Raw genomic sequence first — 27,802 nt, 5'->3', positions numbered from 1 at the left:
TAAATTGAAAATCAAAAGACAAAACCTAATGGCTCGCCTACCTTTGGTTTGAAGGCAGTATACCGAGTGGGAGACACGTGTCGTACGCTACGTAGCCCTCCTCCGCATGGGGTGTCTGTACGTACAGCCAGTTTTGGTTCTTGAACACCGCGTTCACCACCATCCCGAGGGGCAGCGGTATCTCGATCTGGTAACTACCGGGGCGCGTCTGATAGAGCGTGGCCGCGGAAGATAGCACCACAGGAATGTTACCGGGCGACGACAGGGAACACTTCGACAGGAACTCGTCGACGTTGTTAATCTCGTACCCGAAACGCTGGGAACGGTACCGTTCTCGCCGTCGCCGATGGTGATGCCGATGATGCCGATGCTTGGTGGATGCGGATGGTTCCGAGACCGTCGTGTAGAGCGACGGCTCCGAGCAGGTGTTCTTAAGCGCAACCGCTAGCTTCTCCTTCAAACCTTCGCCGTAGGCTGGTTCCTTGTTGAGGTTGATCGCGTGTTGACTGTTGTTGTTATTATGGTGCCCGTTTGCGTCCACCGTCAACCCGGTAGGGTACAGCAACAGTCGTTCCTTCTTCTTCAGCCGTTCGCTATTTTTGCGGTTGCTTTTACGATACAGATTGGATCCGACACTCGCACCCGCCGTCGTTGGCACCGGTGCCGAGGACCCCACAATGGAGGGTACCGTCGTGTCATCGTTAGCAAGGCCACGCAACTTGTCACTGTGGTACTCCGAGAGGTTGTTATCGCTAACGTACTTTTCGCTAAACAATCGCTCCTTGCTACGTGTTCTCGATTTCTTCCGCACGATCACATGATGATGATGGTGGTTGTGAACGCCATTTGAGACTGCAACCGGTTGGACGCTACCACTCGACGGTCCAACTACGGCTGCTGTAGGTCCAAGCACCTGCTGCTCTGTGGGGCTTACACGCGGTGTGCTTTGGTTCGTTTTGTCAGCTGTAGGGCCCTTGATCGGAGTGGCCTTTCCTGTCGTACTCGATACAACTGTGGGATGTTGTAACGCTTGTTGCGATTGTTGTTGGCTCGAGACGGACCCTGCTGTCGTTGAACCTTCGCGCGATTGCTCCCGAAGTACCCATGTCAGTGAAATCTTTGGTCTACGAATACTCAAGTTTTGCCCCATAGTCACCGGTACGTCGCTAGCACTGGGACCAGAGTCGTCAGATGTTAGTGGTTGAAGGATGGAAGTTTTCCCCTTGTCGCCACCGTTTCCCGCGCCAATCGTGGTAGCAGATCGTCCTGCCGACGTCGACGCACCAACGTTAATGGCAACCGCCGCTAGGCTACGGCTTAGTTCGCCAACTTCAGCGTACTCTCCACCCGGTACGGGCGATGATTGACGTGCTGGTGAGCCGTTGACAATATTTTTACAGTTTCGCACCAAATCTGGACAAAACGCATCTTGACCTGGGAAAAGGCAAGAAGAACATAAACATTGGATATCTATGGGCATGAGGGATCTTTTCCTCGAAGAGTTTGGATAAGGACTTACTTAACAGATGCTCCTTAATTCGTTGGCGCTGTTGATTCCGAAGGTTGTAGCGGTGCTGTGCATCAGTCGCATTAGGCTCGTGTTGTTGAGCAGCGTGGAATCCTGTAGCGCCGCTGCGCCCTGCAGCTCCTCCAATCGAAGAGCTCTCGTCGGACGTTGATCTACCACGATGGATGCGGGGTATGTCATTGCTGGTGTCACTATCATCGGTGGCCGAGGCAGAGTTGTGCCTAGGAGCAGCAGCAGCAGAACAATCAACTCCACCACCACCACCACCACCAGCTGAAACAGCGCTACCAATCCTAGCGATTGTTGGTGCCGCCGGAGCCGCTGGAACCGGTCTGTGTGCGTAGTGCGCCCAGTACGGTGGCGGTGGTTCCGGTGCCCTTATCGGACCACGAGATCTCGGTGGCAAAACCGGCAGCGATGGTAGATTACGTCCACCAAGCTGCTGTCGACGGCGACGTCGGTCGGCAGCGATGGCCGCCGCAACAACCGCTACGGAACCACCAACGTTGTTCGACGCTGTTGGCACCGATGCGTCCGGACCGGTCTCCGGTGTACCTGTCGTTCGGGATGCACCTGAGGTTCCGTCAGCTGTAGCAACTGAAAAAAAAACACAAAACATAAGCGTTAGAAACCATCATCGACAAACCATTGCAAGACATTTACTCCATCGCAGGTGCCCTTTCCATTACGATGATAATCGATGGATTTTACAAATCGCTACACCTTCAGAGTATCTCCAAGGGTATGGCATACACTGATGGCTCGATAAAACATGTCGCAAGTTATTCCTTGAAAGCAAAGCGTAACTTTCAGATACGAATATCGATAGCTGATGCCTCTGATAAACCTCGTTGTCGACCTTTCGCCAACGCAGGTTGCAAACCTGAAACCACCCGCACAGGTACAATTTTGTTGAATTGAGATCGAGTACAAGAAAATAGCTACGATTACGAAGATACCAATCGGCAATCTGATCTGACCATAGTTTATTCATTTATTTTCCTTCCCTGTGCCATATTACAGTTTTTTTTGGCCAGACCTTTTTCGACATTGCTCACGATCCCTGTTTACACTCAAAGGCTCCATTCCTGCCGCGATTGACGACCTTCGATAAGCACCTAAAACCCAGCCGATGCTGGCTGTAAAGTGTCTGATTCACGCCGATCGTGCGGATAATGTTGGCGATGCGTCATTTGAGAGCGACGCACTCCGTGGCACCCGCTCTGTAGCTAATTGATGTTGAAGCAGCGGGAATCGATGAAGCGAAACGATAATCTTCCACTCCGAACAGAGCCCCTCCAACCCGGTGTTTCGCCCTTGCCTGGTGATAATTACGCGCACGTTTATACCATAATAACCTTCATAAACTATTTCCACTTTTAGAAAGTTGTCATCGAAATGGTTCAGCAGCGGTTGGTCGGCTGGGATCGACGATATTTTCCAATCGATGTCGGTACACTCTGGAATCACGATCGAAATTACCGCTTGGTGGCGGTGCTTGGTTAACTAGCAAAGATTTCATGTGCCTGTTTATGAGCGTGCGGACATTAACCCAGGTCTAAAAACGCTCATCAGAATATATCATGCCGGGTAGTTGATCGATGAGTTTATACGAAGGGCAAGACATAAATCGAGCATGGTGAGCAATAAAAACAGTTTCAGCATCAACCTATACAATAAGGAGGTTCGATAATAAGGTTCTATAAATTTACAAGGTGCATTAGTTACTTACTATGAGAAACTAATTTTATTCCATTGTACCATACTCAAATTACCATTCAAGAAACAAAAAATCAGATTTAAAATATCCTCGATGAACTAAGGTAGTACAATAAAAGTTGCACCTCTTAAGCGAAAAACTTTAATTTCTCGCAATCCATTAAACGAAATATTCGAAAATTTTACAGATCAATGTACTATCCCGTCTTCTACTAAAAAAAATGCGAAATAAATGACACGAAAAACGAACTTATTACTCCCAAATTGTTAATTAAACGAAGAGCACTTTTGCCCCGCGTCATTTAAAATTGGGGGGAATAATTATTTAATCGACACTCGATATTTTTTGAGTGTCTGCAACGGTAACAGCAAGGTAGATTATGCCAATAAATGTAATAAAATCTGCTTCTAACTTATAACAAAAATATTTAAAATAGAATTAATTTATAATAGAATAGGTTTAAACTTTTGTATATTTTGTTGGGAAAGTGCCATTCTGAGTAAGATTGTAAATCTTATGTGTTTTGTCTAACATTTACAGCAGTTATATTTTTTCTGGATGAGGATGTTTTGTCTCCACAACCATAATCTATAATCTCTAGAATACAAAGACTATGAAACCAAATCTGTTCAGTATTCAAGGTACTTGATGAATGTCACCGAGACATCTTGCTACACTTTCCCTTTTAAATTCCTTGAATTTTAGTTGAACTTTAATTACAAAATGTAGTCACTACGGAATTCGCTACTTCTTTAACTTATGCAGCAAAGCACAATGTTACCGAATTAGCATCCAACATATACATATTTTGGATGCAAGTTTTAAACTTTCTAAATAACTCTACCTTAAATTTCCTAAATAAACGTATGTGATAGACAAACATAGTATTAAACGGGTTTCATAATGAGTAGTAACGAATTGCGTTAAAATTCCATCCAATTAAAATAATCAACCATATAAACAATTTTGTCTAATGACTTCTCCAACAACGCGCAATGAACGCGATTCGTACTTACAATATTAAAAAAATCTCATTAAACTGGAATAAATGATACAATCTTACTACCCAGGTTTTTTGTTAGTAACTGACATGCTTTTCTCCTAACCGCCCCATTTGCCTGCTTCTCATGATGTCCCAATGCGAACCCAACTTTGACGAACGATGTCAGCGTGACGACTTCGTAACCCTGACGACAAACCGATGGAACCGCAGGCAGCAATTGGAAAACCCACAGTGGCGATACCTGGAGGTCGTGCCAGAAAACACGTCTAACAATTACACTCTCGTGAGACTTTCGTTTTTTCCCCGGCTGACCAAAGGCACCTCGGCGAAAAGATAACAATGTGAAAAACCATACGGGGCCCCCACTTTCCCACCGCGAGTCGCAAGATAGATGTGGCAAGCTTCGCCACTTCCCCACACAATGGTAGATTCTGTTTTCCTTTACTCGAGCTATGCTTTTCCCTTTGCGCAGAAATGTTCGCAGGGAAATTACAAACATCATGCTAACATCCTCATTATCGTCGTCATAATCTTCAATCCGGTGCGTGTCGGCGTTCAATTATTCATAGATCGCACAATCACTAATTAACCCTAAAACAGCATCCGTCCCCATCGGGATGGCACTGTTTGCATCTGTTGGCGGTCCTGCCTGCGCCCGAGACGATAATTTCATCAATCCACCACCACGAACGACCTGGAACCACAGCTCCGTCTAGACGTGGTTCCGACATCCCGGGGCGAGCCAGCCTTAGATCGCATCTTTATCCTCCCATTGGCAAACGCTAATGGGAAGATTTGTTGGGTAAAAAAGCAAGTTCGTCTGCCGATTAGGACCTATCAACTTCTCCGGTCCGTATTGGAGCGCGATCGGGGTCAAAGGTCGCACACCTTTCCACGGTGGTCACGGTGGATATGTCTTTGGTGGAGTGACGGAGAGCGGGGGGAGCGTTTACGGATGGCGTTTAATTGAATTCCATTATCGAAGGCTCGACCCGGCAGACTCTCGGTGAATCGGTGCTACGACCCGGAATGAGAAAGATAAGCTCAACCTATGCTCCGTACAGGCAAAGATTTCCCATTATTGGACGAGGACCAACCGTACGGTGCTGCGGACGGAAGAGGAAATACTCACAGGGCTTCGGCCTACAATTCAATGAGCTCGGTAAATTTGAATTTAATATCACCGGGCGGCCGGAAAGCGTCATTCCACAGCATAAGCAGTCTCGGCGTTTGTGCAATCACGTTTTTGCATCACACACTTCTCCTCGCTCCGGTGCGCCACATGCCGAAAATATGGCGAGGAGACGAGATGAAGCTATCGGTATCGGAGGACGGACCATCGACGCTCGCTCTTCGACCGGCTACGAACCCAGTGTGGCCAATGGATGCAAATTGATGCACCGGTTGGGACGTGATTTTCACCTGTCGTTGGCAGCCCCAGGTAGAACCGGAGACACCATCGAATACCTTGCCCCAACGGGTGGGCTGGCCGAGCTTTTGGAACACGCTCATTAATGTGTCCATCACACCCAGGCCCGGTTCTTTCTCGCCATCAGCAGAAAGAACAACCCGGTCGAACCGAACCCGGTCTGGTAGGTTCATCAAAAACAGCAGTATCGCACCGTTCGGTAGACTAGTTTAGGACTAGACGTCGGTCTCCTTCAGGCCATCGGTCCTGGGTGTACAACTTGCTCACTCAAGACTCCCTCGATTAACAGTCCCGCACTGTTGGTTTATGCCGAGGATAAGTGGAACACATTTCGCCAACAAGCCGGTTGGTGTTCCGCTGCATTAATTGTCCCTACGTGTCCCATTATCTTTCAATTTGAATCTCGTTTTGTCGGTTGCAAGTTGTGCCGAGCAATTTATCATTCCTGAGCCGTTTAGCTCTACCGTTGTATGGCTTGAAGTGCAATGCACGTGCATCTAATTATCATTAAATCTTGGGTCAAAATTCTTCAATTAGATGCAAACGTCTAAATTTATTTCAAAATAATACACCCTCGCTGGCACCATCTCTTACCAGCCGTTTGATAACCTAGGTGTTTTAAGGTGTCTCTAAAAATATTTCTCTGCAATTCAACATCGACATTGCCGTACCTCCGTTAATCTTACCCCCAGCTTGGTTTGATAAAGAAATTAGTTTGTATCTACAATGTCGGTGTGTTTTATCGTCCCCGCGCGATACAATCCAACCTGTTCGAGCCCTGAGCCCTCCCTGGTTTGTTTACGGGCAATAATTTTTCTATCACGACATTTCCACGCTTTAACAGGCTTTAACGTTGCGTCGCCGGATTGTGCTTCGGCTTTTCCCAAAATACACACCGAGCTGCAGACCTTCTGGCGAGAATACTGTTTGTTTGTGAAAATACAGTTGGAGAAGGTAATTTAATTTATCTTTAATATTATGAAATATGAAATATAGTTTATTATAGAACCTTTTATATTCGAGTGTTCGATAATTTCCATTTCTACACAAATCGTATCATAGCTATTCCTTCCGTACAATTTTATAAGAGCGGAAAACAATTAAAAAATCTTACAAAACTTTTATTCTCGCCGTTTTACTAGGAAGTTACAAAATTTCTTTACGTCACTGAATGTTTTATAACAAACATTATCTTCATATCACATTCAACTATCGAAACTAACACCTGGCTAACCAAATGTATTTTGCTAAAAACTGTAAATCTTGCAAATAATTGTTTTCGTTTAAAAAACCTTTTTTTCAAACGTTAAGACAAATTTTTTGACTTATCTGTTGCCCCATTAATACATTCTCTATCGCGAAATGTTTTTTATTATTATCTCTTTTATCTTTTAATTATTTATTCTGGTTCATCAACAAATATGTAGACACAATTAGATCTTTCTTTATTGGAACGTCTCACGCTATTTATCAGCAGATTGTAAATAAAAGTATCGTAACATTGAGCTATATTTCTACAAAAGAACTTTCTCAAGTTGCTATAACCCCAAAGTGATCAGTATGATCATATAAAATACAAAGTGTTTATAACTTCGAACGGTACGAAGATTGGCACCATGCCATCCTTTAACTTCGTCGTTTATCTACGACCCATTAAAACGCGGAAGGTGTCATTTCGTAACGCCTGCCTTTTCCGCGATCGCACATAATCTGCAACCCGTGTCGTAGTGAATACTTTTAATCATATCATCCTCGTGAGTCCGCGCACCCCTGAAAACCTTGGTACCATGGGATCTTAAGGCAAGCGGGAGGAAGGTTTATGCTTCTTGCATGTACGCTCGTTGCTGTTTTACTACGTGTACTTAAGAAGGTTCGCAACTATGGCTGTTCGCCCGAAATGGGTTTTCCCCGCATTCCAGACAGGCAGTTTTCCTGCCGTGACTGTGAGGAACGCTATGGGTGCATGTTTCCGCCCTTCTGGGGTAGGAAAGCGGCGAGTGGGCCAGGTTGAGCATTCTATAAAGTTCAGAGGTGTCCGGCTGTGGCCGGGTTTTCGGAACGGCAGCACTGTAACCAATGCCTTTACTTTATTCGGTATGCAGTTAAGCATCTACTTTCATCCTCTTCCAGATGCAGGTGATGCCAAGGAACTAGTGAGCCCAAGTATAGGCCATACAGGAACGAAGATGGGGAGTGCGAAAGAGCAAGAGATAATCCGGGCGAACGGCCAGCCCAATAAATCGACCCGACAACAAGAGCCGGCCAATCATAAAAAGCCGTATCTAATGTGCATGTTAATTTATGGAAAATCGACATTATGAAACCTGAGCTCACGCGGCACCACCGCACGACACCCATTCGCCATTCCGCGCGGTCGACGAACATTTGGCTCGGAGAATCAAGGCAAGGGATTCGAACCAATCTGAACCGAGTCCAACGGAGGGGTTTTCTCTTGTTGACCCAAGGTAACGCCCGAAGTGGGACCACTAAAATGTTTCCCTGGTAAGCAATGCTCCCACAAAGCATCAGCTCTAGTTCTACTCCCAAAATCGCGTCCAACCGCTAGCGACCTGTTGCTCCCGTGTTTGCGCATCATGGCAGCGCGTGAGCGTCATGGGGAGCTCGGAATTAATTCCCTCATTAACACCGATACGCACCGATAGCGCACCAAAACCGCGAGCCGTCGGTGGAATTTTATCTCGCACGCAATCCTGCCGCTGTCTGCACAACAACAAAAACCAACATTTAAAAAATGTGCGAGCAAACACAAACGTCCAAGGCAGCGAACCGTGGCTCGTACGGAAACGAAGCCAATATCCCGCCTGAGGTCCCTAACGCAGAACCGGTTGTGGGTATCGGTTTGATATCTTTTTTGTCGCATCCACGAGCCTACCGACAGGCTGCGTTGGGGTTTGGCTACAACGATCGAGTCAGAAGAGGGGGGTGGCTTCTGTTCTTGCCGGACAATCTTCATGCCACCGTTCGTACTGCTGCTGTTGCCGTGCTGTCTCCCGTGTTTTACATGAACATGTACGTCCAACGACGTTCGCTCGTCCCCTAAGATTCCCCGTTTCCATCCGCGACTTGGCCATACGTTCTGCCTACGGGCCTGCGTGTGGCTTAGGTGCTGGTTTTTGCCCGCGGTTTTCTTTTATCCCCGACCCGAACCGGGCGCGCTCGACCGCAAATGGAAAGAAGGCCCTTTGGGTTTGCTGCAATTCCCCGCGGCGAGATGCGTCGCTCCTGTCGCTGATGTGACGTTGTAATGGTTTGCAAATCGGTGCTTATGGTACCGGCTTATTGGCGAGATTTTCACGCATAATTACACCCCTTGCTACCAGCCCGACCGTGCGCCCGTTGGAGGAAGAGAAATTGCTACATGACTATGTTTTTACTGGCTCTAATGGAGCGAATGTCGTTGGTGTTGCTTTTATACACTCCCGCATTATGCTACAAAGTATGCATCGTTGTGATAGATCCGATTAGGCATGTTTTATACGAGTAATAAAAGCATCGCAAAACTGTGTGTTTCCCACCAGCAATACGATAGCAAAGAAGATCGATGTCGCATTAACAATTCATCAACACTAAACGATTTATAAAATAACATAACGATTCGAACGATAAGGTTCAATTACTTAATAAGCTGGAAAAAAGATTCTATGGACGTATAAAAACGCGCGATTCTGATAAATTATTTTACTTTTCTTTATCAATGTGAACAAGTTTTTGTAATGCTTTTTTTTTGTAACTTAAAAATGTTTTTTACACCCCAGCACTTTGATTTTACAAACATGTTTCGCACATCAGGGTTACTTGCAAATACAAGGGAGTAATTCTATTGTAAGCCGACAATTTTTTCACATTTTTACATTCAGTGGAGTTTAGTGGAGTGGAACGCGCAATTTGTATGGTACCTAATTTGCGAACTTTTAAATCGTTCTGATGACTATGTCACACAAAATTAATCCTTTAAAACTCATGTTGTTCAAATCCATTGCCTGAAATGTCATGTTCCATTGGACCTGGAACGCATTTGTATTACTTAAGAAATCTCGCATGTGTTAAGTGACTGGAGTTTCATGAGTTAATTAAAGGATGTGAATTGTTGAAGCGGTTAAATTATTTGAAAATATTAATTTTGAAATATTTGTTTCGTTTTTTTAAAACTTTTTCGTTTATTTGTTTGTTTATTTATTCATTACTAAATGCCCACTTTTTTGGCTCAACATTCCCGGATATGAAATTTTTAAAGATTTAACATGCTTAGAACGAACACATAGCAAGGCTAAACATAAGCTGATCCCTGATAGTATGTATCTTTAGGTCAATTGACGCATTTTTTGCACATTATATTTGACAATACGAAATAAACGAAACGAAATAAATAAAACTTATAAAATTAAAATAACAATTAAGTAATTGAATAATGTATCTGACATACCAATTTATCCTAATTTTTATTTATTTTGACGATAGTTGATAGGCTTTTCTTTCATAATTTTTATCTCTTATTTATTTATGAAAACCATTGCACATTCGCCGGTGACCTCCGCCACTGCACCGTTACATCACCTTGCGCTTGCGAGGTATGAAGTGAAGCGGTCCGAGGTTAAACGGCACACACGCAATCCCAGCCGCATCTTGTTTTCGCTCATCTGCCACGCAGGGCTCATACAAAAGTATATACCGCAGCCTAAACAGCTCTGTGTCGGCAGAGGCGTGATTGTGGCGCAAAAACACATAACTCTTGTCGCGAGTTTACACGTTACGGTTCCACGGATATTCGCGCCAAAAATCATCTACAGCAGCCAAGTACGACGAATAAAGGCGCCCGCCGGTTCACAGCGCGGCGATGGAGCGCAGGACGTGGATTAGATAATCTCAAACAGTGAGGACAACGGAGGAACTCGAACACACATAAACGGTATTCCTTCCCCGGGCGAGGCAACCAAGAGGGAGAAAGAGAGATGCTGCGATTAGGACAACATCTTTCACCACACCGAGCCCCAACGCGTTCTGCCTTCTGCCAACACAAACATGAAGGGGCTCGTAAGCTAAATATTAGCCACCTTCCTGCTTCGACGGTAAAATCACCAGCAACTAAGACAACAAAGCAAGAAGGAACCACAACAAGGGAACCAGTACTTCTGCCGAGTTCTCGTTCCTTTTTTCCACCCGGTTACGCCCAATGCACGAACGAAGGCCGCGAGGCTGGCCAGGGAAGAAATATGTGAAATTCGCGTGCCGCTTTGGAATATTTCTTCCACACCCCAAAAGGCGGAACGTTTCATTTCGTTTGCGTTTATCTACGAACGATCGGTTAGGCCCTGGGTGCTGCCCTGCCCAGTGTCCGCCGCCCTTCCCGTGGCCACGTTCGCCAGGCGTACCGCGTGGATGATGTGTGCACCTTTCGATGCCTACGTTCTATTGCCACGGAATCCCGACCCGAGATTCTCATCACTTGGAACCGTGGTCGCTAATGGAAAACATTTCCATCTTATTACCGCGGCAGGTTTGGTTTGAGGCAGTTTTGTTTTGCTTTATTTGTGGTTTGTTTTGCGCCTTTTCTCATCTTCGACTCCGCCCGAACGTGACCGAGGTTGGCGAAATAAAAGCGAAAGCAGCAGAAGCGACACTGCTGGGAAAAACTGGCCCTAACCGCTAATTTGGACAACTCGGGGTGAGTTTGGTGCTCGTACACTTTTCCTTTCTCGCGGTGACAATTTTATTTCTGCATTCCATGAATGGGCCCGTCGACTGCTGTATTAATTGGGAAAAATATAATTTATCTCACAGACTGTAACAAAACTGAAGGCATTGTAAGCTTAATGGTGTACAATTTTAACAATGGAGTCATGAACAGAATTCGCACAATTTCAATAGACGACTGACGAATAATAATTTATAAGGCTGGGTATACGAACGGTTAGCCATAAAATTAATCTTACTCGTGTAACAATTTCAAAAAGTAACTATCCATGGTTTCTCTTGATTAGTGAAATGAGGTGCTTTAACGTTGAGAGCTTATCAAGAGAAATCTTTTGTGCTGAGCATTTCTTACTTTTCGTTGATCAAATCTATGATCTGTGAATTTATATTTCTTTACTCTTGTACATCTCAAATCCCATGAACACCGTTGCTAACCGTGTCGAAAGATTTCGTATAAATTATTGAATTACCCTGCCGATAGTGATCTCTTATTTTCTTCGCTCCGACCCCAACTCAACTTCACCTTCATGGCTCCGAACACGGCCCTATTAGGGCGGCAGGTCCATTTACCGGTCGCTACACCTGTTAATTCTCCTCCCGATTCTAGCACCGCACCTTTTAGCCGAATGTCCCTCCCAAACCCGTGTCCTCCGCCCTCCGGTGCAGCCATCCCTAAGCCGACCTTTTTCGACCTCGCGGACCTTACGTCGTCGGAGAACAAAACAAAACCAAGGAAAAAGGGGACGACGCCTAAGAGGGAACCTCTTTCTTTTCCATCGCTTCGTACGAGCCGTTTGTTGGTTTCGAGACTTCGATGCGGACATACCTAACCTGGTCGCAACCGAGAAAGACCTTCACCAAACGGCTCAACGAAGTCAAAGCAAAATGGCCTGCCCCGTTGTTCGAAAGACTCGACGCTTAAAGACGAAGGCGAAAAGGTTAAGCCGATTCACTTTTATTCCGCAAACAGCGTTTCATCATCGTTTTGAAAACGGACAATCTTGCGTCAGGTGTTTGAACGGGCCTGTTGGCTCAAGTTTATGCTCATCCGACTCGCCACATTTTCGGACCAACTTATCCGTATCTGTTAAAAGTTGTTATCACCTCTAAACAAAAATGACAACGATTATGCAACCAGAATAAGCAATTTTGATGCGGAATAGTTCGAACGGCTTCGCAAAAACGCTGCTTATTTGTGAATCACATGGTTAGGTTTAATAAGCTAATTTAAACAATCAAACCCAATGGTCGGCCTGATTAACCATAAAAGAAACACAATCGGAAAACAGAAAAAGTAAAAGAAAGTCTTTCAAAACAAGGAACCGTGCTAGACATGGTTAATTTATCTTCTGCCGTTGATAATCGGATCAAGGCAAAGAATCTCAAATCGTTTGATACAATTGTTCCGGATTGCGCGTGGGTTTGCTTTATGGACTCGATGAATGGCTTTGAAGCGTGACAGTAATTTATGTTAAACGTAATGTATTCACATTATTATGTCTTTAAAGTGAATCTATGAAATATTTGTCGTTAAATCCAATCAATTCATTATCTAAAGACAATGAAAAGTTTGATGCAAAAAAGATTTGTTAAACGTAATCCAATCTTACCGGGAAATGGTTTGCGTCGTTGAGTCGAATGATGGCACTGATTGGTAGCACAGGCACGCAGTTAAAAAATCCCACAAATTTATGGCTTGAGATGCACACTCACATATACACACACATACAGACGGCCAGAATATTTTACAGCAATAACAAAAAAAATGAACACTTCACTTCCACTATCAATTCCAAACTGACAACCCGTCAACGCGACACATCGAAATATCTTCCTCAACTGTCCGAAACAATTAACCTAAACGCTCGCAGCACGTCTGCATTCCGTTCGGTCCGGTCACCCAAAAAACATTCCATTCCATTCTGAACCTCAGACGCGGCTGCTGCCGCCAGGACAGACAGGATTCACTTTTCACCTACTTCATTCATCCCCGGCCAAAGGCCCGGCCTCGAAACGTGTTCTTATCACCCCGTATTATCGTGGCGACACTTTATCATTTTCGTCCCAATCGACGTTCCACATGCATTCGATGCATTCCGATGGCAAGGAAGTTCCGTTGGGAGAATTCTCTTATGTTTTTTTTTTTGTTCCTCGTTGCCACCGCTAGTCTTCAGAATTGTATTTTGTTTTAACCTTTTTGCTGGCGCATTTTCAATTCCACATCCTTGTTTGCTCAGCCGTTCGCGCCGTCTCGTCGGAACTATCGTGCGATCGCGTTTGGGTTTAATTTTCAATTTCACGGATTTTACGCTTCTTTTCGCAGCGTTTCATCATTTTCATTTTCGCTGCGTGGAGCGAACGTTTTGTTTTACCTCATGTTTTGGTAAATGCCGGCTCAGACTTTTACTTTTCACTGTTTTTTTGTTGCTTTTTCCTTGTTTTGTTGGTGTGTCTTTCACTCTCCCGCTTCAAAAGTCTTCGAATCAATCCGATTGATTCGGTTGGGTTCGCAGGGGGTGAAGGTGTGCCCGGATAAGCCCGAAAAAATTCTCCCTCCGCGGGACCCGTAAAACCGATTGTCTCGTCCAAGCGGTTTCCAATCAACAACACAGAACCCTTAAACTGGAAGAATGTGCTGCTCGCCGAACGCTAGTCGTCCGTTGGTAGTACGCAGATCCATCATCATGCTCCGTTGGGGCCACCTTTTCCTAGGGTAAAATCGTTCCGGGATCGGTCGTTCTATTCCTGTTAATGCTGGCTAGGGTCGACGGTGCTCGGACGTCTTGAAAGATCGACAGACTAGCCAGATATTCTATGGCAAACTCGACGGCGACGACGATGATGATGATGATGACGACGACGACGACAACGGTGAAGACTAGCACCCGAAAATCATTGCCTTCCCGAACGAAAACGATGGCGACGACGACGACGACGACGACGCAGAACCCCCTTTGGCAGCACGGAAATTCCTTCCTAAACCGCCGTGTCTAACACACAGGCTCTGGTCCGGCGACGTAAGGCTTCCTAGCCTCGAGCCTTTTTGGCTCGTCCAAGGTCTTCTAAGAAAACCGTCGTTTGGACGGTGCTTGTTTTGCACAGGAAGCGGGTCCAGCAGCACGCGAGTTTGCACATGGGCATAGAGTTTACAAGCGCGAGGGAATTCTCAGATTGTTGCTTGCTTTCACGAACAAAATGTAGTAGTTTGTAGTAGCACTGTTTTGGGTGGTTCGATTTATTTCTCCTCTCGATACTTTTTTTTTACCCATCAACTAAAATTTGTTTGAAAACGAAAAACTTCAACCACGAGGCGACGAACCCGATTTAAATACGAATCTCTGTGTCGATACCGTCTTTCCGCGGTGACACTATAGGATTATCATCGGCTTATCAGTTCACTGTTATTACTCGCGATCGAACACCGACAACCGAATGCGAAGATTATGTCGAGTAGCAGCGACCGGGACAGCACCAGCAGCTGGTCGTTCGCACGCCAATCCACCCGCTACAGCGCTTTGATATGAACTGACTTCGCGTCGAACTGCTTTTCACTGATCTGCCCGTCACCCGGGCACCGCGGGTCTCGACCGGTGCCTTTGGATGTATCCGATTACATGAGTTTTTATTCCCGCTCCTGCCTCTCTGCCGCGCGTTGTTTCACTCCATTTCATCAACCATCGGCTCCTTCGGCTCGGCATCAACTTATGGACTCGTGCTCGCATCTCGCGAATGACGCTTCGTACTATCTCACGCGCCGAAAAGATGCTGCAGATGTTGCCGAGCAGCCGAGAGCGGTCGGTTTCGTTCTCTTATTTTCTCGCACGATTAAGACGAAGAGAAAATAGTGCCATAATCGACCACCGAGAGAAGAGAACGAGAGAAAGGCTACGAAATCTCCGAACATAGAGTAATGTTGTCAACATAACAGCAGGCATTAGCAGGTATGCGGACGAAGGACCTGCTGGCTCAATCTGTTTGGGAAAAGCACGTACCGAACGTCGACGAGGACGCTGGCATCAAACGGTTCTCTACTGTTTTATGCTCTACAATGTATGCGTGTTTGAATGTTTGACAACATTTTATTGGCATTATTTAATGTTTTGGTAATTACTTACCGTAATACTTTCGAGCGCATCTAGTAAATTAATATGATAAAGATAAACATAGTATACCCGATTGTTTACTCGTTTAAGCAACGGAAAACCGTAACGGTATCTTGAGTATCATGTACAAACAAACAAAAAATAAAACAAAAAAAGCATTTGTAGTTGTGTAAAAACCCCCAACAACAATAGCTCAATGGCACGTACAAAACCACTCATCTCGTGCTGGAAATCAAATCTTCGTCAGATGATCTGTCGCAGTTCATGTCATCGCCGTACGGAACTCGCGACGGAAGAAATTCCAACCATAATACGGCAGAGGAAGAAAAGCAGCGGCACTCGACCCGCACGATCAACCGTCTGTTCGGTTAGAGGAACTGAGGTAAAACAAAAGCCACCCAACCGCCCCACTCCTTGGCGAGACAATGACTGACTGGAAAAAAAGGAAGGTTCTTCTACCCTTCCATCGAACTCCGGGCTCCGGACACCCGTTTGACCCGTTCCGCGGTCTTGCTGGAGCGAGGTTCGCTTCGTTTTATGCTTGCTCATCCAATTCTGATGAGATTAGATTTTCTTTAATTTTTTTTTTATGTTTGGCTTCGTCTTCGTCGTTTCGCCGGGATTTGCTTCCCGGCCCTGTTCGCCCGATCGAAGATTCCGTCCTCGTCGAGGGTCGCTTGTGGAAGGTTTCGTTTTCACCACTTCACCAGCTGCAGCCTCGCCGATCAGCGGATGAAGGAAGGAAAATGAAAACGGCTTACCAAACGAAAATAATCTCGCCACCACAACAAACTTGCGCACCCCTTCCTTTTGACAAAAAAAAAACGCAGAGAAATCTCAAGTACGCTCCCCGCTCTTCCCCTCTTTCTCCGTCACGATGGATGGCGGCAAAGTAATTTCTGTTTTCCACTGGCGTACGAACAACAATCCTGTGTCCTTCTAACCTGTTCACCGAAGGGTCGCAAAATTACACGCTGCTGATGGGGGTAAATTTATTTAGATTAGCTTCCATTTCCATACAGAGGGGGAAAAAAAGCAAAGAAACAAACCCATAATCGCCAAGAACGATGCGGAACGGTAGAAAAAAAAAATGAAGGAAAAAGCAAGCACGTATCGGTGCCCAAGTACAAACCGTTTGGCTGCAGGAGGATGCGGGGCACCGATAACACGTGTCCATTGTTGCCTGAAGTGGGTCTTAATTTCTTCACAATTTCAAGATGAAATCAGAACCCGATGGCCCGGGCCACCGATTGCCAATGAAATGGGCATCTCGTTTTCAAGTGACGAGTGTTGATTTATTGTTACCACACTCTTGTGCCTTCCACTTCTTCCCACTAACGGCGAGAACAACAACAACAATCCCCTTGCGTAGCCATCAGGGAACCACTGTCCACCCGTTTCAACCCGTTACGGGTCCCGAGCAGCTCGGGCTACTCCGGTAAATGGGGAGCAATATCTTCTTCGCTAACACGCTACGCGGACAGTAGAGGAACGTGCACGAACGCTGGTCAACCGAACGCTTCTAATTCCACGCCATCGATCAGGTTCGTCGCTTCGGTGGGCGCGCAAGTCTTTCGAATAATATTTCGAACGATTTACGCTGGTTTTGATGTAGAAAAGTGTTCCAGGTTTTTTTTTCTTTTCGTTTGTTTCGGACACACTTGTTACACCCGAAGGTGGAGATGCAGCCGCGATGGTGTTTGGTGCGAATGTATGCGTACGGGTGTTCGGATAAACGTCGCGGTGCAGCGATCGTTTGATCGATCGCCCGGTTGCCGCAAATGGCAGCAGATCAACAACATTTCTGACATTTCTCTGCCGTGTTCAAATAAACTCCATATATAATATCAATCACATCGGCGCTGCGGCGTACGTTCCGCTAGGGCCGGCAAGATGTTTTCAGTAAAATGGTAGTGGAGAATGTGAAACACACCAAGCACGATACAAATCTCAGTCAAGAAAATCGTTCACTCCTGGAGGAGGAGGCGGCTGGGACATAAAATCGTCCACATGGCGGTTGGATGCACCACGGAAATAAAACGGACCGTCGTAGTGGAAGCGTCGCACCGCAGGTGAGCTGCAAGTGTCGAGATTCCTGTGACGATAAACTAAATCATGTTAGCCAGCCGCGGGACGCGCGGGGGAGGGAGAGGGTGTTTTTCTTGCCTGCCATTCTCGCACTTTTTGCTTTTGCCTCGGCCTACGCTGCTACCGGTACGTTGACCATTGTCGTTTGACACATGTTTTCCGCCTTTCATCGCGATGGTTCATCCCGGAGCACCCGGCAAACGGCGCGAAGGTAGTGAAAACGGGATACCGGCCCGGGGCCGCTCCATTTGTGGGCCTTGTTGGTTGGATTTCATCACGCCTGCCGTTACCATAACGCGCCCCAATACTGCTGTGGCCGCTTTCTTTTCCATTCCGTTCGCTTCCTACCGCGCGTGTGCCCCGTGTCAGCCGGAGTGAGCGGTCAATTAATTTATTCGTTGCTTAATTTAAACGTAATTAATTGTAGCGTGAGACGTCGGCTACCGGAGCATCGATGCCACCAGGCATTCCCCGTTTCGGAGTTAGGCTCGAGGAGATCTCGGCGATGCCTGTTTGGCCGTGCTCGATCGAGAAAATCGTGGTATTAGCTCGCACACGGCAATCGTTGCCGAAAGAAAATGAACAGGAGAAGAGTCACGTGCGACGCGTTACATCACTGTACGTTTGCGCATGCCAAGGTTGGTGCAAGCGAAAATCTCACAGCCCTCAAAAAGGGAATCCATTGAAGAAATTTTACGATCTTATCTGGGAAATAGCCGCCGTGTCGTTATGTTTGGATGTTGAGGGTATTTCATGACAATCTGAGTTTTCCTTCCTCGATCGAATATAATGAAAACAAACATCTTCGGAAGGTTGAATTTACAGTTCACTACTCGCGCTCACCGGTTGCCTTTATTTTCTCCTCTAACTCAATCAAAGCATTTCAGCATTTCCACTGTCACTTTCATGCTGGCAACGGAATGTCGGAATGCTTTTGACACCAACATGCGTGTGACTTTAACTTTCATCCCTCAACCAAACCGGGCATTCGATTTTATGCTTCAATTCCTTCAGCGATACTTGAAAGCCAGAAACCCTACCGAGCAGAAGATTGCGTTTGTTGATTGCATCATACAGCTATGGCAAAGAAAAAGAAGCGTTTCATTTCGCGCCATTATTTGTGCCTCCCTTTCTCGCTCAACCTAGGGGTTTGTAGACTTTGGTGTAAACCCCATCGGCGATCAACTAATCTACTCAGCTTGTCCACTTTGGGTGGCTCTCAAGTGACCGGTGACCCTTTGCTTCGATCGTTTCTTGATTTTCGATTTTAGCTTTAACCCGTTGCCAATGTTCCTTGTATTTGATTCTATCGAATCGAAAACGCAATGACAGGGCAAGTTTCGGTTTTATCTTTGATGAGATTTGATTTTGTTTCGTTTTGCTACATTCGTTTCGCGTTCCCTGCTGGACGAATTCTAGGCACATGAAAGTAAAACCAGCTTCAGTTTGTCGGGATGTGTTAGAAGGGTTTATTTTTAGTAGCAACGCTAGAAACGGAAGCCTCTCGAGCTCGTGCCAAGGGCTAATGCTTTCGTTAAACGCTTCCAGAATCGGCGTAGAAAACGGATTATCACAATAATCATTATGATTTAATCAGCCATTAGGACCATGCTATCGATACTACGGGCTGCATCTAGACAACAACAAAAAATCACATCCATTTCAAGTCACTCCCGTAAGACTAGAAAGAACAGAGTCTAAATTCCACGATTATGATATCCGGTACGATGACTTGTCGATTCTAAAAGCATTTTATTTATTTTTTCCCTGTTCCAGTAACATGTTTTCAACTTTTGTTCTGCTACCGTGCGATTCCACCGTGCGTTCGGTAGCGACTGTCTTTATTAATTTATGACCAAATAACCCGTTCAATAATTTTTTTTACATAATGGTATCGTCATCATTTGGCAACGGGCAAGACAACTTTTCCACCAAAAACTGCCATCTAGCAAGTTTAGATCCTTTTCGGGTTTTTTTCAACCGCGCTTTACAACTGTAGATAACGATTCAACGCGATAATTGTTTCCTCTTTTACGTACATTCACCTCGTTCTCGACGAGTTCATTTGCCAAGCTTCATGCGTGGATACTTTTATTAGAGCGAGAATTTTTCTCCAATCCTATTTATTATCTTTTTCGTGCGTTGTGTACCTATCAATCTCTTTTTTTCTCACGAGCAAACATAATTGATGGATGTTATAAAAAGACCAAACATGACATTAAAATTACTCGGGCAAACCCTGGGAGTAAAAGGACTCCCGAATCTCGTGCTAATGATTCCCGAATTGGAGGCAGGCCGGAGTGCACCGTTTATATCGCCATTGAAACAGAAGTTGAAACAATAAAGCACCGCAAAGATGATTGCCAATATGTGCGTGGAGATTTTTTCCCAGTCGCTTCCATTTTAAGGACCTCGAGGCTATAAAACGCTTCAGGTAAGATACGATTTTCCCTCGGGAACCACTGGAAATAAACAGAGTGTGGGAACCTCACAGGATGGTCGTTAATAACTAAGACATTCCGGTGTTCGTGAATAATCAGAGACGTTTGACGAATTTATCAAATACCCTATGAAAGGGAGCTGTTTGAAAGAATGTTTATTTCTTAAAATAGAGCCATTAAATGCATTTTACAAACCATTCGTGTTGTTATCTTAAACATTTGTTATCTCCAACCCAACAAGAAGCTCAATTTAAGGGACTGGGATGTGTTCTGTTGAACAAAAAAACATCATGCATTCCAGCAGTAGAATGTAAAACAGCCCTTTCCCACCTTTTGCGTGTGTTCACGTACAGCCTCCAAATGTGTGTATTCACGTTTTTCTGTTCCGTTCTTCTTCCACGATTCCTTACCGAGAAAACACCCTGCAACCTCTGCCCGTTCGATGCCCCCCTCCTTCCAGTGTTTGCCGGCGATCTTTATGATTTCGATGCATGTTTGCCAACTGTGATCATCTCCCATCCATCCATCCATCTATCCATTCGTGCAGAAAGCCAACGAGGACGCGAAATGGGCGCGAGATCCCATCGCTTCGGCGATGCATCTGCATGCAAACTGCACACGAATTCCGCGCGTTGCCTAGAGACCTGGGTTGCCCAGGAGGTCGGAGAGCATCGCGCACACAGGCACAGCTGACAGGCGCTGGTCGCGGCCCTCTCCATGCGAGACTGGGGCTGGCCGGCCCATCGTCAGCGCGAAACGGAACATCCCCGGCGAAAACGGGAAAATATTATACACTCTATCGAATTTAATAGCTCGATCGTGATATGCGTGACTTTGGCTGTGGCAGCCGGTCATCATCATCATCATCGGTCAGAAGTAGCGGCCACGACCGGCAGCAAAGGCGGCAGAATACATAACACACACACACAAAAAAGCAACACCGAAGAAGCGACGGCAGCGATCGGTCCATTCTTGTGCGGGCAGGACCCCGGCCGACAGTTGCGGCCTTTCCCTGTTCCCGACCAGGCCGATCAACCCGGACGAACGTCAACGATCTGCCACAATGGTGGTGCCGCAAAACAACAACCAAACTAGCCCGACCTGCACCAGCGGTGAGACGCCAGCAACAATTTCTGCAACTGCAAACCAAGACAACGGCAGCGGATGAAAAAAGAACCCTCGCTTGCTTCCCATGGAGTCAGGCGAGAAAGAAGGTCGGAAGCTGCACGGGAAAGGAGGGAAATTAGACTCAACCGAGACAAGCAATTCCCGCCGCCCGGAAGATAACACGAATTGACCGCACGACCTTCTAGTGGCCTTTTTTTTTATTCCACCCTTCCTTGGTCCGCGGTGGTAATGATGATCTGAATCCGCATCACATATCCCGAGTGGCACTTTACGAATGGCCGCGCAATGATACCCAAGTCGCGGCCGAGAAAGGCCACAGGCCCTTTCTTGCATTACTTACGCCTCCCGATCCCTGGGCTCTCCCTTCCTCCCACGGCGGAACCGTTCAACGTCCCAGGTTCACCCGCATAGCGTCGTGCACCGGACGCTCCGCAACCCCTGCCCGACGCGGAAACCGCAACACAAATGGAGGAAATCCGCCACCGACAATGTATCTCCCACCAGGCAGAGACGGCCTAGTCGCGGCCGAACGTCGTAACGCGTCAGTCGGCGACGGTGCTGCCTTATTCCGGCGTGGCGATTCGTGACAGACATTGCATCCCGTCCGAAGACGAACCCGAGCTCGAATCCGAGCACAAGAAAAGCAACACAACGTCGGTAGCTTCACTTTGCATAATTTCCAAGACGCCAAAAATGGAATTCCGGCGGAGGAAATGTCGAAAAAGAACCTTCCAACGGGAGGTGATACACGGCGGGCTGAAGAGGAGGCGGACGAGGCATCCCGGGGATGATAATGATTCCCGACCGGCTGATACGCGCCAACGGTGGCAATGGATTTGGACGCCGGTGAGACAACAAACCCCTTTCAATGGCTCGAATCGACCAACAACAACAAAACAAACGAGAAAAAACGACACCGATTTCCGACACACAGACACATATATAATCACCTGGTTCGCTAGATCGTCAGGATTTGGAGGCAGTAATACTGGTAGCATCCGAAGGAGCGCAACATATTATCAACCGACATTATAATGCGCTGTTGTGCAGGGTTGATCGCACGGAATCTCCATTCCGGCGTCGGCCGGAGGTGAAAGACATCACCCATTTTCGGGTAGAAAGTGTTCTGGAGCACGACCACCGCAATGAAATCAATTTGAAGAAAACCAGATTCTACATCGGATCGCAAACGTTGATAAAACAAAAAATTGAGATAAGAAGACTGATTGATGGTTTTTTAAAGTGCTAATAGCTCAAGCATAATAAATCTTAAAATGCGCCTACTTGACATTACTCCGAGATTATTTCATATAATGCTTTTTACTGATTTTTGAGGTCCTGATTTCTTAAGAACATAAATTTGAATATCATTCTAGCAACATTTGTAACGCACCGTCCCGTATCAGTTCAAAAAATCCACCGGCTGAAATAGCATCGTTTCTTCATACCGTATTAAATCCGAATAAAACAGCAACGGGTTTAAAACGATCCCTTCACAGAAGTCATTGCAAATTGCTGCATTTGCAACAGCAATTGTGAAGGAAAATATAAAACCACAATCAGTTCTTAAAACAATAGTCTCATTATAACTATTTTTTCAATTTTAATTTACTACTCTTGTTATTTAACCATGTGCACTTCTATGCAACGATGAACGGAATGATACTTGCATAGTTGTAAGCTAATTATTACCAAATTTAACAATTGAAATCAACGTTACCAGTATCAACAAAAGGTCCGTAGAATATAGAAAACCAAGCCAATAATTTAGATGTTGTTCTTCTCTTTTTTTTTTTGCGTAACGATCGTGTTCGATCATGCCTACTCCCAAGGGTAGGGGGTCCGCAAAGTCCGGTCCGCCAACTGATTTTATCCGGCCTGTTATAAAATTGTAGTGCTTCATACAAAAAAGTACATCTCGATTCTTATCGGATTTGTTCACGATGTCAGGGTTTTTCCCCAAAATGAAGAATAAAATTGTTGAACGAGTTGTTCAATACCAAGTGACTTTCTCGTACACTTTTTGTTAGACTTTTTCTATCGTATTTGCATTATTGATCGTTATAACATTTCCTGTCGTCGTGAGTGTCGCCAAAAAGCGACGACAATAACTGGTTTACTTTGCATCCAAAATAGCTACATTCAAGGAATACCTTTTTCATAACGACCATACCATAAAATAAGGCTCCCAATATAGAAAGCTTATCGAAGCTAGCTACTCAGAGACAACGCCTTTAAAACTATAATATAACATATTTTAAAACAATTTGTGTACAGCATTAATTTCAAGTACAGTTTAAAACAATAATCAACAATCAAATAAACCAACCAATATATTGATCCAAACTCAGTCCTCTCGTTCAGGGAAGGGTTTCGAACTCACGAGTAACGATTATGAATAAGTAATTTGAAAGGATTGTAATTCTCGATTTTCGATACAAAAATTTACTAAAATTTAAAACCTTTAAAAATTACATCCAGACAACGAAATTTCAATAAAACTCATAACTATCCACCTAACATTCCAGTATGAATTGCAAAAAAAAACTACAACATATCTCACACCCATGAAGCTGATTGTGAATTTTCCTCTTTTATACGAGAAAATTATCCCATTCGCCAAAATCAAGTATCAATCTCGCCGGGCGGTTTTCGAATCAAATTTTAAGTGTCACATAAAAGCACTCGAAGACGCGACCATCAAGACGGACATAAAGACGGGCCATTGGAAAACCAGATATCGCCCAGTTGATCACCCACTAAAACGATGAGTTACGCTTCAAAATAGCACCGCGATCGCACACGAGCGTTTGTGTGACGAGGGAGAAATGTAAATGCCGCCCAAAAGATCTTGCTTTCCTGTTGTTGCGCGGGTTTTTAACGGCCCGCTCCACCATCACACCCATTCCTGCTAAGATGGCGGGGACAGTTTCGCACGAATGTATTAATATCCTTCACGTGCCTACCGTCGCACCGATGCCTTATCTGGTCGCAGGACACGCCACCCTCGTACAGCTTGGGACCGTCGAGCCAGCGCGCGGGAAGCGATAAAGTGGTAAATGAATAATAAAAGTAAATTTAAATTAAATTCAGAAGTTACCGCCAACTGTACCCCGATCGGTTCTACCGATCCCACCTTTACGATGGGGCCATTGTTTTCCCGTCCAACGCCTTTCGCTGCGGAGAAAGGCCGATCGGCAAACTGCAGCCACGAAATCGCGATTATGGTTTTATTTTAATCTCATTACCCGCGCAACAAACAGAAGAATAAAAAAAGCTATCCCTTTTGGGACGAATCGAGTCGGGGGTGGCATGTGGTAGTTAGCTCCCTCTGTTAATCACTGACCACCCCGTTCCCATCACCGTTTCCCCGACCGGCATCCGGGCATTTTATTTCCTTTTTATTTCCCACCCAGATCCCGCTCCTTGGCTGGTTATTTTTTAAAATTATTTTTCTTTCGCGATGGAAAGTGCCATAAAAGTTCGGTGCGCGTTCCGTCACGAGCCATTTTACGATGCGTTCGGTTCAACCGACATCGTATCACATCACGTCACGGAAACGCACACCCGTCACCCGGCTGAAGCATCTGAGAAGGACGATAAGGAATGGGTTACATTTTTGGCTTCTCCTTCACATTCCCGGGCCCGGCTTGTCAACGTTGGACACGCTGGCGCGGGGATGGTTGGTACGTAAATTACCGGATCATTACCACCCCCCTCCCTTCGTTTGGCGCTCCAGAACGGAATGGCGGAAGAGAAAAGTTCTTCCCCTTTTTCCACTCACGACCGCAACGAAGACCGATTTGCGATCGGCATACGTATTAGTTTGGAATTTAAAACGGGCTGACCTTCGAACTGGCCGCGAGCTGGCGTCCGGATTGGGGCAAAAACCGGCGTTCGAACGGGGCGACGAAACGATCGATCCTTTAATAACCTCCTGCCGCTCGCCGTCGAACAGTTTGTGCCGATTGGATCCCCTCCACTTCGACCCATTTTGGACCTTTCGTCACCGCCGTGAATGGTTAAGATAGGCCGTTGCGGGGGTGGGGAAAAGATAAGAACGGGGCCAAACTACAAAAAAACTGCGCAACCTTTTCGCATCGCAGCCCTCGATTGATCCAACGAAATTGTTGGACAATCTGATCGATGATCGTGAGGTGATCACCGCTTGAGCTGATCCATTTGACTTTCCTCCCCCGATGGCGCGTTCTACAGCACAGTACTTTTTTTTTATTTTTCTTTCTCATCCATCTTCAAGCAACCCAGAACGCTTCGCGGACGGGGTAAAGGTGAAAATTAAAATGAAGCGAAATAAAATTAAACGACCATACTTGCAATTACCCCAACGCAGGCACCCACCCTTGCCTCGACAACATCCTCGAGCAGTATCCCAAAAACCAAAACATCCCGAAAAGAGATTATTTATGGCTTTCGCTTCGTACAGGTCAGTAGAAACCCCCCCTTCTTCCGTGCGGATCGGAGAAACAAAGAAGTAAAGAATACAAAAACAAACCCCATGGTGTTTATCCTTTTTCTCCTGTTCCATATTGAACGGGTAATGCGCCAGGATCGTCCCTTAGCAACGCTAATACTTTCCACTATGATGAAAAAAAAAACACTGAAGCGAAACGAAACGAATCGGTTTTCGCGTTGCAGTTTTTGACCAACTGTCCACCGTCTGCCGCGAAATTGGCGCGATCCGAAGAAACGCCGCGCAAAAGGAAAAAAAAGCCCGAAAAAATCTGAAGAAACTGCCCTTCCCGAAGACTCGACCGTCTTAAACACCCGCAGCATCTGGGTTCATTTTTGTTCTAGTTTTATTTTTACTCCCTTCCAGCAGGTTTTGACCGATTTGGCTGGCGAGCCATCAGTTTTTCGAGCCACAGCCTTGTACGATATGGAAAGACGGATGCAAGTTTCGGCAAAAAAAAAAACAAAACGATACACGCTGCACATACTCCAGAACTCGCCAAACCATGCCACCTTCCGCTCTTATGATCCATGTCTTTACCATTTCGAACATCATGTAATTATTATTACCCCTTCGGATTGTCGAACTTTTCCAGCGTCGGCGTTCCTGTGTCCGCTGTGTGCGGACTACAGCGTTGAGCCATTTGACTTTACTTTATTGGTTCTGGCAAACCCTTCGCGCCGAAAAGTGACCGGAAAGATAAAGCACAACCCCTGACCATGACCGACGGGGCTACATTCTAGCCACCAGCCGCCAATTCCGATGATGCATTGCGAAAATTAAAAAGTGCAGCCCATCCGTGGCCCGCCGATCGCCGTCGAGTGTGTTTCCCGGGGAGGTTTGGCTCTACTCGCTCGCTCTACCTTCCCCCGGCAGCGGAACCCACTCGTATCCAGCTTTCGGCAAGCACCGATATGCCCAACCGCCGTTGATGAGCGAATGTGGTGAATTATGATTATATGGTTGGCCATTCGGCAACTGTCGGCCAAAGGGTGAATGCAGCAAATCGCTACACACAATCCTACTGCGTTGTGATTGCGCCAAAATACCATACTGCACATGGTTGAGGCGTAACCCACGGTGTTTCGTCTTTTTGTTTTTTTTTCACATTTTTGGTTAATTTATTTAACCTTTCTGGAATGGGTTGATACTCGGTTAATTTGAAAGTCTTTCAACTTTTTTATACTAAGCTTCGAATTTTTGTGTTTGTAGAGAGACGGTTTGAATAAATATAAAACAAATTTAGAACAATTTCATATGTAGTCAAATGATTTTTATTTTAAGTTGAAAGTGTATTCATTTAATTTTTTATGCAAACCCTTTGTTTTTCTTTCATAAAACATATTTAAGAAGCGGAGAAACCAAATTTTATAGTAAAGAAACATGAGAAGATCGTTTCTTTGCAGATGAAATTGAATGTTAGATTAGAACATAAATTTAATATGTTATTTTCGTTCCGCTACGTTTTGCTTTGATCCGCTATATTGGAATATGCTTATGTTTTATTGGCAAATATGGTTATGTTTTCAATTTCCATCGAAAAAAAACAACCACAGCGAATTACAAAGATAGACGAACGGAGCATTTAATTTAAAGCTTTATCAGGTGCCAATAATCTTCACTTTGCTCAACCAACTAACCCGGAGTCCATTTCTTCCTGGACTTGGTTGGTTTAAAGTCGGGCTAGAATTGACTTCTCAACCTGTTGAGACTCCCGGCGCCGCATCTTCGATCTACCAGAACGATTTGCGGAACGGTAAGACTTAAGGACTCGAGTTACGATGGTAAAGAGTAAGAGCTAAACACTTGAGCACGCAAACGAACCCGTGTTTTCTTGATCTACCCGAGGAAACCCGCGGAGATCGGTAGTGGTACGGCACACACGCAATAGATTGATCTGGGTAGTTTAATTTCATTTTTCCCCTTACATTTTCCGTTCACCTGCTGAATGCAATTATGGAACGGCACAATTTTCTTCTTGACGTGGAGCAGAAGGAGAAGCAAGAACGTGGCGGATAATTGCAGTAGCAATTACAAGATTATGATGATGTTGTTAGTTGAATGTCAAATTTTCAACTTTGGCGTACACGGAGGCAGGGAGAAGAAGGGTTTCGTTAATGAAAATATTTCACTCAACGTTTTCATAATGGCGATAGTTTCGAGGGATCTATCATCGGCG

At 45.5% G+C, this 27,802-nt stretch overlaps 1 protein-coding gene across 1 annotated transcript in view; it reads right to left on the bottom strand.

Annotated features, from left to right (window-relative positions):
- Positions 1–27,802, bottom strand: part of LOC131265612 (uncharacterized) — a 32,977-nt gene that overhangs the window by 865 nt on the left and 4,310 nt on the right. Inside the window, exons 2-3 of the mRNA XM_058267896.1 lie at positions 1,520–2,125; positions 42–1,434 (exon numbers count right to left, since the gene is read on the bottom strand). Of these exons, the coding sequence (XP_058123879.1) occupies positions 42–1,434; positions 1,520–2,125 (1,999 nt within the window). The remainder of the gene's footprint in view (positions 1–41; positions 1,435–1,519; positions 2,126–27,802) is intronic.

Source organism: Anopheles coustani, chromosome 2 (assembly GCF_943734705.1).
Source record: "Anopheles coustani chromosome 2, idAnoCousDA_361_x.2, whole genome shotgun sequence".
Taxonomy (NCBI): domain Eukaryota; kingdom Metazoa; phylum Arthropoda; class Insecta; order Diptera; family Culicidae; genus Anopheles; species Anopheles coustani.
The sequence above is the reverse complement of the archived record's forward strand: the minus strand, read 5'-3'. Positions and strand labels throughout refer to the sequence as shown.